This window comes from Geotrypetes seraphini, chromosome 3 (assembly GCF_902459505.1).
Source record: "Geotrypetes seraphini chromosome 3, aGeoSer1.1, whole genome shotgun sequence".
Lineage (NCBI taxonomy): Eukaryota > Metazoa > Chordata > Amphibia > Gymnophiona > Dermophiidae > Geotrypetes > Geotrypetes seraphini.
In genome coordinates, this window is record NC_047086.1 from 374,709,404 (window position 1) to 374,722,320 (window position 12,917).

Here is a 12,917-nt window from a genome sequence, read left to right on the forward strand (position 1 = left end):
TGCCGGTTCTGTGCATGTGTGAGTCGCTCTCACAGCGATTAATCAGAGGGGAAAGTCGAGGGATTATGACAAACCTCCGCAGGAATCATTTGCATGCAAACTTTTTAGTCCATCAATAGCTCTTTTTGAATTGGCAACAAATCAGATTGGAGTAGACCCACATGGTCTTACCAATTCTTTTTAGTACATCTAGCCCCAAGTAAGCACATAGTGGGCAAAAATGATGAGAGGGATGTCCACTTCCTCCTGCCATGCTGATCTCCCCTCCTACCGTGTGGGCAAAAATGGCAAGAGGGATGTCCACTCCCTCCTGCCATGCGCCCCCTCCCCACTGTGAGAGAAAATTAGCAGGAGGGATGCCCACTCCCTCCTGCCTACAGATGCTCCCCCAACAACCCCCCCCGCCAGTATCTTTTTCCAGAGATGCAAGCAGGAGGGAAGCACTGTCCTTCCTCGGTGCACAGGAAGGGGCCCAAAGCCCTGACTAGTTCAGAAACCAAAGGCCCCCTCCTGCCATGGCAGGAGAGAGTGGGTATCTCTCCTGCTGTTTTGGTGGTGGGGAGTAGTCATCCCTCCTGCCATTTTTTTCTTGGTAGGAGGGGGCAGCATGGCAGGAGGATATTGGCATCCCTCCTGCTGATTTTTGCTAGCAAGGGGGGGGGCGTAGGATTCCTGGTGCTGGGGTTGTCGGTTAGGGCAGTCATTGGTAGGGTTTGGAGGATTGCTCTAATTTTTTTTTTTTTTTAAATGAGGCATATATTGTGCATCTGTAACACGCACAGCATCTGTGCCCATTTAAACAAAACAAAAAAAAAAGTTTCCTGCCCCAAACAGCCGAGTGGCAGGAGGCTGCTTTCAGGGCTTCCAGTGAATCTCAGCTGTTCGGCCTTCCCCTGCCGGTTCTGTGCATGTGTGAGTCGCTCTCACAGCGATTAATCAGAGGGGAAAGTCGAGGGATTATGACAAACCTCCGCAGGAATCATTTGCATGCAAACTTTTTAGTCCATCAATAGCTCTTTTTGAATTGGCAACAAATCAGATTGGAGTAGACCCACATGGTCTTACCAATTCTTTTTAGTACATCTAGCCCCAAGTAAGCACATAGTTTTCATTAACTTGATAACCTCACCATTGCAGATAAATGAATGAGGCATTCCAATTATTGGATGTGGAGCAAGAAACATCACTTGGATTTTAGACGCATTTAATTTCAAATGATTTGATTGCATCCAACACATAAATGTCCACAGATACAAACAAAATAGCTAAAAACTCTCAGAAATTGGCGTTTCAAACTTAAAAAAAATATTTGAATGTTATCAGCATAGATAAAATATTTGAGTCCCAACCCATTCAACAATTTACACAATGGTTTCATAAAGATGTTAAATAAAGTCGCAGATAATGCTGATACATGGGGGACTCCAGTGTCACATAGAGTGCTGTCTGACTGCAATGTCTCATTAACCACACACATTCTTCTATTATCCAAAAAAGACCTAAACCATTGAAGTATAATCCCTCCAATCCCTAAAGATTGAAGTCTGTTCAACAGAATCTGATGAGTCATTGAATCAAAGGCTGCTGAGATATATATATATATATATATATATATACATACAATAATCAACCTGTTCCCTTTGCTAAACACTGGTTTAATAATGTCTAACATAGAAATTAAAAGACTAGGTAGTTTTGGGACAACACAGTGAAATATTAAGATAAAATAGTGTAGAGGACCAAAAAGAGAAGAAAAAAAGAGAAGAGTAAGTTGGAGGAATACTGCGTACTTGTGAATTTCTGTTCTTTTCCTACTCTTGATCATTAGCAAAAACATAGTGGCAGAATTCCCTCTCATGTTTGCCACTTGGCCAAATTCCGATGAAATCAATTAGCCTAATTAGTTTTGACAACAGGCAGACATAATATGGCCACTGGATTTTCTGCCACACATGGTGAAGATGTAACAGAAACTCACCCTTTGTATAATCATCATTTAGCTTACTCTACCAGAAATAACTAGACTGTATTAACACATTCCACCACGTTGGAAGCAACTCTAGTATAGACCCTGACCTGTAGTCTCAGTCAGGAAGAGGAGCATGATGACTTTGCTTGTATCTATTATGTGGTGTTAATATTGTTCAGTCATTTACAGTACATTGGTGGTTCAAAACATAAGCACAGAAAAGTATATGAAAGATATATAAAACATTTTTGAACTATTAAGAAAGCTATTTTTGTAAGATCTCTGAGTAATACCTCTTTTATGTTTGTTTATGTAGGACTGGGGAAAACCAGGGGATTTGTGGAATTTGAACATCCAATGGCATGTTCCTTCAGCAGAGGAAATATCATTTGCTTACTATCTGCTGGATACATTTCTTCAGCCTGAACTTGGCAAGTTAGATCGCTATGGAAATGGAGAGCTAGAGATGTCAAGGTATGTAGTTGTATTTATTCTTAAGTTGTTATTGATGTTGCCAAATATTTGCATTTGTGAAGCTTCCAGATTGACAAAGCAATATATGAGTGAAATTATCTTATTGATTAGAAGCATAAGAACATTAGAATTGCCATACTGGGACAGACCAAAAGTCCATCAAACCCAGTATCATGTGTCCAATAGTGGCCAACCGAGGTCCCAAGTGCCTAGCTCATAGATCCCAAGTAGTAAAACAGATTTTCTAATGTAATAGGTGAGACATTCTAGACAATAGGTTTATTTCCCCATAGTTGCAAGCTCTGCAGAAGGAATCCACTCTGGAATTTTCACTCTGCCTCTGTAGTACTTCACTGATCGATTTAGTGCCCTCTACAGTCTTTCTGCACGCATGTTTGTAGTTTGGGGCTCGGCATGGCTGGTTCTTCGGTCAGCCTGATTGCGGACTCTCTACAGTCTAAGACGCACAAATTTAAGTCATCTAAGGGTGACTCCATGCCCCAGGAGCCGAATACCTTCTCTAAAATCATAAGGGTTTGTACGCAGAGTATTTTTTTAAAAGCATGTTCTTCTGAGCAGTCTCCTTTCCCTCTCAGGGCATTTTTTGGTGGTGTGCCTACGGGCGTGTCCTTGCCTCCGCCTGATCCGGCTGTTGATCTGCCTGCTCCTGCTTTGGGGGATTCGGCTGCTGATCCTGACCTCTCTGATTCATTGTTTGACAGTGCAGCCTTTCCCTGATCATGGGATCCAGGCTTGTGTGCTGGATCCACAGATCCTTTGGGGGCTCTGGATCCTGGTGATGATCCTGCTGTCCTGTGCTTAATCAAGTTTGCAGCTCTGACTGTTCTTCCTACTGCATCTTTGCAGGAACTGAACTTAGCCCACTCAGCCAGCTCCGTCCAGGCTTTGTAGTGGACGCTCGCATTCTGCAACCTTTCCCTGGTATCTGGATTTGAATTTTATGGTCTCTGAGCAGTTTGACTCTCTGGAAGGTACTTTGAAGAGTGCTAGAGCTATGTCCTGCTTGTATCCCCTGGCGCAGGAGTGTCAGCAGCTTTTGGGGCAGCCCAAGGTAGATACCTTGGTGGCACAAGTGACTAAACGTACCTATCTTCCCAGTATAATAGGTGTTGTGTTGAAAGCTTTGCAGGACCGCTGTGTGGTTGTGGTCCTCAGGAAACTTTTTGAAACAGCCAATTTGGGCATCAGAGCTGCTGCGGCAATGTCTTTTGTCTCACACACACACCTGTCTCTCTTGGCTGTGCATGCTAGAAACTGATGCGGTGGAGCCGCCTCCTCATCTGCTACTGGCTGGGACACTTTATATAGCAGATCCCTTATATGACCTTTTGACAGTGCTGGCAAAGGTGTCGGTGTTCTCACTTTCAGCCTGCCAAATGCTCTGGGTCAGGCAGTGGGCTGGTGTTTCCACTTCCATGGCGACTTTAGCAAGGCTGTCTTTTAAGGGGTAGTTATTGTTTGGCATAGGCCTCAAGATCCTCATGGATTCGGTAATGGACCGTTGCCCAAAGTCCTTGCCTGATAGTAGACCCAGTTCTGGTCGTTCTAATTTTTGGGGCTCCAGACAGTATGCACATTCCATGTTGTAGAGATTTTCCCAGAGCTCCCGAGGTCGGTATGTGAGCTACAGGCTTTCCAAACCTTCTGCCACCTGTCCTGCATGACCTACCAGAAAGATGCCAGGACGCTGAATGCCACTCTGTGGATAGGGGGCTGGCTCTCGGAGGGCCTGCCTGAATGTACATTACAGTAGACAAGTGGACATTATTCGATCAGGATACAAGTTGGAATTTGCCCAGCCTCTGTCAGATTGGTTTGTGGTTTCTCCATCCGGACGACCGGACAAGGCAGAGTCTAGCCTACTGTTCATTGCTTGCTGGATATTCAAGCTATAGAGCTGGTGTCACGTGACCTCTTGGGCTCAGGCAGATACTCTGTATACTTTATTGTGCCAAAGAAAGGCTCTGATGATTGGAGGCTTATTCTGGATCTTCAGCACTTGAATGTGGCTTTCAAACTTCCCCACTTCTGAATGGAGACCATGTTGTTGATCATTGCAGCAGTGGCTCCGGGGGACTTTTTGGCCTCTCTGGGTCTTACAGGGGTGTGCTTACACATTCCCATATTTCTGGCCCATCGCAAGTTTCTGCGGATTCATGTTCTGGAGTAGCTTTACCAGTTCTTGGCCCTGCCTTTTGGGCTGGCAACGGTGCCTCGGATCTTCACCAAGGTGATGGTGGTGTTGGCAGCTTACCTGAGGAGCTGTTCACCATTATCTGGACGACTGGTGGATTAGAGTTCCCTCATTGGCCGAGGGATGTCGCACAGTGGAATAGGTGCTTCAGGTGCTGGAGGACTTGGGCTGGATTGTCATCCTTGAAATGAGTCCTCTGCAGCCCACACAGTCATGGGCATGTTTGGGAGTCCTCGTTGGTATGGCTGCGGGCTGTGTCTGTCTGACCAGGACTCGCAGACAAAGCTGTGCATACAGACCAATGACACCATAAAGCACATCTCACACATCATGACTGAAATTGAACAATGGACTATCAATTTCAAATTGAAACTAAATTCAGAAAAGACAAAAATTTTCTTGGCTAGCCCAAAGGACAAAATCACTACAACAACAATACATCTAAAGGGTCACGACCACCCAATATCTAAAACTATAAAAATACTAGGAGTCACCTTAGATACCCACTTGACCATGATCGAACACACAAACTCGGTGACAAAAAAGTGCTTCTCCACACTTTGGAAATTGAAAACCATAAAAAAATACTTCGACCCTCTGTCTTTCAGACTATTGGTACAGTCACTGATTCTATCCACCCTGGACTACTGCAACATCATTTATGTGGGTATACCTAAAAAAACTGTGAGAAAATTGAGAATAGTTCAAAACACAGCCGTCTGATTAATATTTGGTCTAAAGAAAAGTGATCAAGTTATTCCTGTCTACAGGCTGCTGCACTGGTTACCAATTGAGGCACGAATTCTATTCAAATTCTCCTGTTTTTGCTATAAACTGGTGTGGGGAATGGCCCCCAGCTATTTACTACCTCATTTTGAATTTTACTCCCCCACAAGGATTACCAGAAATCACAACCTATTTGCCTACCCGAAAATAGCAGGCTGCAGATACCGAACCTTCCTGGATAGAACATTCAAGTTTCAAGCTGGCAGGCAACAAACTTGGCTAGGCTGCTTCATTGACATACGGCGCTTTTCAGAAAGAACTAAAGACCACCTTGTTTAAGAAATTTATTTCCTAGCCAGACTCTCTCCCCTCCGGATCAAAGCTACCGCTCATTATACTGAATTCACTTTTCCTCTCTATCAGTATTCTGTATCCTCTAACTGTACAATGTCTTCTTCTCAATTTGTACTCAGTTATTCGTTGGCTTCCAATTTTTTTCAACGTAACATGTCAAAATTATATTGTAACCTATGTTTATCTTTCTTCTTGCCAATTTGCACCTTGTATTCACTGACCGCTCAGTGACATCCTCTCTATTTGTACACTGTAATTCGCTGACTGTACAGCTATTCTTCATTGTGAACCACATAGAAGTCACAAGATTATGGTGGTATAGAAAAAAGAAAGTTATTATTATTAGTTATTAAAGTTATCTCCACTTTTGGAGTGGCTGGCTCCTTCAGCGTAGGATTATCTTTAACTTCTAGGCTTCGTGGTTGCCACATTGGATATAGTTTCTTGGGTGAGGGTGCACATGCATCTTCTTTAGCCTGCCTTACACTCTTACTGGGTGCCACGCCGAGATGCCTTGCAGATTTGTCTGCCATGGCCTCTACAGACTCAAGCAAGCATGTACTGGTGGATTTGCCCACAATCCCGTTGCACCCCTCATTGTCTCCTGGATTGTGGTGAGGGCAGATGCCAGCCTTCAGGGCTGGGGAGCTCATTGCAATCATTGACCTGTTCAGAGGTTGGACACTCTCACAGAGAAAATGGTCCATCTGTGTGGTGGAGCTCAGGGCCATTTGTTTGGCTCGGATGAGGTTTCAGTCGCAGAGAAAGTGGTCCATCAACCGACTGGAGCTCCGGGCCATACAACTGGTCTTGATGAGAATGCTGAAGACCTTGGAGGGCCAAGAGGTCAGGGTTTTCTCTGACAATGCGATGGCAATAATCTATGTCAATCGCCAGGGAGGGCCCAAGAGCAGTCCTCTGGCTCAGGAAGCCTTCCTTTTTTTTTCTTGAGCAGAATGTCTTCTCCTGGTGCTGATAGCAGCGCATGTGGTGAGAGTGAACAATGTGCAAGCAGACCTCTAGATCCGGGCAAGTGGATCCTGTTCCCAAAGGCATTTCAGATAATTATGGAGTGCTGGGGTGGTCTCCGTGTCGATCTCATTGCCACTTCATGATTCCAGAAGGTGTGATTCCAGAAGGTGCTTCTCTTCTTTTGTTGAAGATCCGAGCCTGAAAGCGGAGGGCTCGACTTGCTGATGCAGTGCTAGCAGCAGGAGCTTTCTGTTTTTATTCCTGGGCTGTTGGTTGACTGTGTCCTTCAGAGGATCCTGGTTCATCCTGGCCCTGCTTTGCTGGTGTCTTCAGCTTGATCATGTGAATGTGTGGGTCGCAGCCTTTGGGCTGAGCGCTTCTTCACACCCTTTCAAGCAGGATCCAATTGCCATGCCAGTTCTGTGGCATTTGGCTCTTAAGACATGGCTCTTGAGCACGTGACCTTTGGGCATATGAGATGTTCTGCCGTTGGTGTTGAGGCTCTTCTACAGTCTAAGTCGTCGTCCAGGGCGTCTACAAACACTAAAGTGTGGAAGGCCTTCCAATATTGGTGCATCCATGTCCAGGTGGATCCGTATCCATCTCTGATCTCACTGATTCTTGCCTTTCTTTCCGCTGGACAGATACTGGTCTTACGGTGGCTTCTCTGTGGGTTCCAGTAGTGCTGAATTCTACTGCTAACCAATTTAATTTCTTATAATACAGTGTAATATGTTCAAATTTCTTCAAACTGAAAATCAGATGAACAGCTGTGTTTTGGATAATTCTCAATCTTTTGACAGTTTTTTTGTAAGATCCCAAATAAATGATAATACAGTAGTCCAAAGTGCTCAGGATGAGAGATTGTACCAGCAATCTAAATGAGGCAAAATCAAAATATGATTTTAGAGAGCGTAGTTCCATAGTACAGTATATGAAAACATTTTTTAACTAAGATATCAGTATAGGCATCAAAAGTCAACGATTGTGACTCCTAAAATTTTTGTAGTAGAATTTATTAGAAATTTTCTCTAGTTCATATTTACAAAGGTTTCTTTGATTTTACTAGTTGGATTAGCCAAAAATACCTTTGTTTTTTTCTGGGTTTAATTTTAGCTTAAAGTATTTTGTCCATTGTTCTATCAAATCAAATACAGATATGATAGAGGTCTATAAAATTTTATTTCTTTTATTTAAGTTATTTATATACCGCCTATCAATGGAGGTTGTCTAGGCGGTTTACATTCAGGTACTCAAGCATTTTTCCCTGTCTGTCTGAGTGGAGTAGAAAGGTTAGATGTGAATCGCTTGTTTACTCTTTTCAAGAATACTAGGATAGTAGATTTGAAACAAACCAGAGAAAATATTTCTTTACTCAACATGTAATTAAACTCTGAAATTCGTTTCCGGAGAATGTGGTGAAAGCAGTTTGTTTTTTTATTTATGTCCCACCCTTACCCAGGGCGGGTTACAAACTTAAATACAAAACTATAATATTACATCAAAGATACAGTACATACACCATCAACAATAAATACTCCCACAATACAAAATAAGAAATCCACCCATAAAATGCACAGTTAGATTAAGAGAGCTTAAAAAAAGCTTAGAGAAATCTGCTGCTTATTCCTAGAATAAGCAGCATAAAATCTGTTTTACTCCTTAGGATCTTGCCAGGCACTTCTGACCTGGGTTGATTACTGATAGAAACAGGATACCGGGCTCAATGGACCTTTGTTCTGTCCCAGCATGGCAACTCTTATGTTCTATTGACTTTTGTATTGTTGAATGAAAACATTTTTTCCTTCCTGTCTAGACATTTGGTATTCCTAGCACAATTTATTTTAATTTTTCATTTTCAGAGATGATGTACAGCAGTGTCTCACTATAGTGCACAATTGTTTAATTGGCTCAGGAAATCTTCTACCTCCACTCCAAGGAGAAAGAATAACTCATTTGTAAGTAGTGCTTTTACAAATTATTTTGCATAAATAAATAACTGCATGTTTGTATAATTTTTCACAGACCAAGTATAACAGTAATTTGTTCTTTTGCCATTTTAGCAGTTTTTTGCTACTGCTATAAAATAACATATCATTCATAATGATGGTCATCTTTACTGTTCATGCATATTTTAAATACACAAAGTAAAGCCATAGAAAAGTGTGCTAAAATGTGTGATGTGGTTTGTATCCCTTGTTTGTTGAGGTTGATTGGGTTTGATGGTTTCATTCTTCTGAACTGTATGCTTTGTGCTGCACATTCTGCAGTACTCATCACACATAGCAAGCATTCCCCTTATCTGTATATACAGATACCGGGCATCCTTCCTTTGAAACAAACTGCCTCTCAAAATTCAATTTATTCCACCTTAAGACCTGTATTCTCTATACAGCGCTGATATTGGTGGCCGCCAATCTCATGTCACTCACACAACAGCACTGTATTGAGAATTGCGCCTCTGGGAAAGATAGGTGCCAGAAATGTAGGCCAGACTTTTCCAGGCCTACATTTCTGGCACCTGTCTTTGTCATGAATTGCACCTACATCAGTGCTTAAGGCTGCCTAAGTCACTTCTGGCATTAGCCGCGCTCCCTATGACGTTAGGCTGTTTAAAGTGCATCTATGAAGGCGCAATTCCAGTGCTTTCTATCGTTTCTCTGGCTTGTATTGCTACAGTGCACAAATAACTGCATTGTTCTGAGTCTACAATTTTTTCTGCTGGGCTAGTGAACTTTGCGTTTCATCACCAGCCCTTCTGTCTTTTGTTTCAGTGTTTCTCTTAATTACATAATTCTCTGGGCAACAATACTTTTTACTTCTGGTTGCATGGTTACTCTTTTTTTCTCTATATTACTTCATGGCTACCTTCTTTATGTAGCTCTGACTACCTCTCTTACTTCTCAATAAAGACCTATGAAGCACTTCTAACTCACAGGCACATACATTGCCTCTTTACATTTCTATTAGGTGAATCTCAACTTTACGGTGTTACTTTACCTTCAGTTGATATCTCTTGGTTCAGGGGTAAACTCTTAATAATTTGGTAGCAAACATCCAAGCTCAAATTACACATGACTTAATTTCCAACAGGTTTGCCTTTATTGTCTAGTTTTTTCTATTCTCATCTAAAAAAAGAAAAATGGGAACAGAATGGAACTGTCCTCTGATCATTCTACAGTTCACTTCCATTGGTACATATGTTTTTTCTTGCTGTACTTCTCCACTATTTGCAACCAGATTCATAGTAGCTCTTCTTTACACCATTCATTCCTTAAGTTAGGAAAGGGTCTTATATCTCTTATTTGATCCTCAAGTTTCTGAGCTCACTTCTCTCCTCTTCTTTTCAGTAGAAGATGAGGACGGGTTCTGCATATAAATTTGCATATCCTCCTCTTTGTTTTCTCCCCTACGGGAATATCCAATGTTATCCTACGATAAGCAGGCAGCATATTCTCACATGTGGATGATGTCATCCACGGAGCCTGGTAAAGGCAGTATGAAAAATTAATTGCCACTTTAAGTTTTAAGAAACATTGCGACTGCCCACACCGTGCATGCGCCTTCCTGCTTGATGTAGGATCGCGGTACCTCAGTTCTTCATTCTTTGCGGAGCAAAAATGCGTTTTTCTGGACTCTGTTGAGTTAGCGTGCCTTCGACCCGCTATTGGGTTTTCTTCCTGGCCTTTCGCAATTGTTTGTTCAATTTCTTTTTTCTTTATATTAGTAAAAAAAAAACAAAAAATAAAATAATGATATTAATTTTTTTTTTCTCTCTCGGGCTCTTGCCCTCGTGAGGGCTTTCGTTGCCTTCATGTGAGACATTTTCAGTACGGCTTTTCAGCCTCTGGTTTCTTTTTAATTTATTTAACTTTAATCATTGAGTTTAACCTTGCCGATGCCATATTTCTGTCCATGTCGAAATCGTTGACAGGGTTTAAAAAGTGCTATCGGTGCCAGTGACTTATATCCATAACTGACCCCATAGCTGGTGTTTACAATGTTTAGGCCCTGAACATTGTGAAGACTCCTGCTTGCACTGTTTTACCCTTCAGAAGTGTTTACTAAAAGCCTATCACATCCAGCAGGAGAAGCTCTTTGATTTGGCTATGGAAACCGGCAAACATTTGGAGCCTGCATTACAGCATTGACATTGGCATCGGATGACATACCGGCATCGGGGAAGCCAGCTAAAAAGCCATCCTTTTCCCAATCAATGTTGTAAGCCTTGATAGCATCGATATAGACTAAAAAGCGATATCACTGTTGTTGTCTCCTTTAGGGCGTGCATCCTTGCCGAGGTCACCTACCCCTAGACACCCTGCCGCACTGATGGTACCGGCTCTTGAGCAACTTAATGAATTCTTTCGGAGGAAGATCTGTGATGTGTTTAAGTTGCATGCAACGTTGCTGTTAACATCAACTCCCTTGGTACTGGCCCAGCTTAAGCATAGCACTTCAAGGTCACAGGGTACCAAATCAAGATCTCCATTGAGATGTTGGTCTACCTCGCATCAATCTTCCAGTAGACAATGATGCTCACCGTCAAAGCATCGATCTTCAACTTCACAACAATACTCTATATCGAAGCATTATCGCTCTGTCAAGGCATCTATGTTCTTCTTCGAAACATCGAAGCTATTCATCGACTAGATGCTCTGGATCTAGACACCATCGATCAACATTGCATCGTTCCCATGTTTATAGGAATAAGAGGGCTTCCCATTGATCCTCTTCTTCATCTTCATTGGATCGGTACTGGTGACATTGAGGAGCTTCGTCTCGTCAGTCTCATCATTCTCCTCAATCTCCTTCCTATATAGAGTTGCCTGGGGTGCCTGTGGCTGACTTTGACCTTTCTCAACACCATACTGACTCTGAGCTCACTATATCTGCATTGGATCCATCACCTCCTCGCCCAAGAAGGAGGTCTCCTCCTAAAGGGCTGTCTGTCACGAAATATGTTAGACATTTGGAGGAGGAAAGGCGGGAAAGGGGAGATATGATAGACACTTTTAAATACCTACGTGATGTAAATTTGCATGAGTTGAATCTCTTTCTTGTGAAAGGAAGCTCTGGAATGAGAGGGCATAGGATGAAGTTAAGAAGTGATAGGCTCTGATTTCTCTACACATATCCAACAAGCTGCTAAGACCTTTATTTATTTATTTAGATTTTTATCCCATCCTCCCAGTAGTTCAGAACGGTCTACAAGTAAACATTCACAATGGAGTGTAATTGGACATACAAGATTATACAGTAGATTTAAATGTTTGGACATACACGGCTGTGCAGCAGTTTAAATACAGGGACTATACAGCAAATTAAGAGCAATAGTTTAAATATAAGTAGTTTAGTTTAAATACAAGTTATTTGAGTACAGGCTGAGAGAGGACTATATTGGAATTAGGGGGAAGATTAGAAAGGAGAAGGAAGAGTAGAGGTGGGGCTTAAGGGGGAGGGGTGTAGACTGAGGGTGGCCTTTAGTTGAAGAGGAGGGTCTTTACCATTTTCCGGAATGTCATTAAAGAGTTCTGTAGTCTGAGTTGAGTGGGGAGTTGGTTCCAGAAATGGGGAATGAAGTGGCTGTAGGAGTGCTTGCGGGCAGTTTCTGAGAAGAGGGACCTTCCAGGGGGAATGCATAGGCATGTCTCCGATTCTGAGCGGAGAGTGCGGGTGGGGATGTAGATGGGTAGCTTGGATTTTATGTAGGAGGGGGTGCTGGCATAAATTTTTTTATGCGCTATTGCCAGGGCCTTGAATGCACAGTGTTGGCTAATTGGGAGCCAGTGTTCAGCGCGGAGTGCTGGGGAGATGGGATCATGGTAGTTGAGGCTGTGTAGGAGATGGATAGCTGCATTTTGGACCCGTTGGAGACGCTTGAGATTTTTTTTGGTTAGTCCATTAAATTGGAAGTTGCAGTAATCCATTCTGGAGAGGACATATGCGTAGAGGAGTTGGGCCAGGTCAGGTGTGGAGATATAGGGTTTGATCCTTCTCAGTTGGCGGAGGTACTAGAAGGAGGTAGAGACTACTTGGGATATGTGGGCGGATAGGGATAGGTGTACGTCTAAGGTTACTCCTAGGCTGCGTACTTGATCTGTTGCCGTTAGTAGAGTGGAGTCCCATGCTAGTGTTGGGCGTGTGTATTTGGTGCTTTTTTTTTTTCCTGATCCATAAGAGTTCGGTCTTAGAGGCGTTCAGTTG

At 42.7% G+C, this 12,917-nt stretch overlaps 1 protein-coding gene across 3 annotated transcripts in view; it reads left to right on the top strand.

Moving 5' to 3' along the window:
- Positions 1–12,917, top strand: part of PSME4 (proteasome activator subunit 4) — a 418,332-nt gene that overhangs the window by 210,889 nt on the left and 194,526 nt on the right. For all 3 annotated transcript variants that reach the window (XM_033936116.1, XM_033936117.1, XM_033936118.1), the window contains 2 exons: positions 2,286–2,443; positions 8,573–8,668. In XM_033936116.1, coding sequence (XP_033792007.1) covers positions 2,286–2,443; positions 8,573–8,668 — 254 coding nt within the window. The remainder of the gene's footprint in view (positions 1–2,285; positions 2,444–8,572; positions 8,669–12,917) is intronic.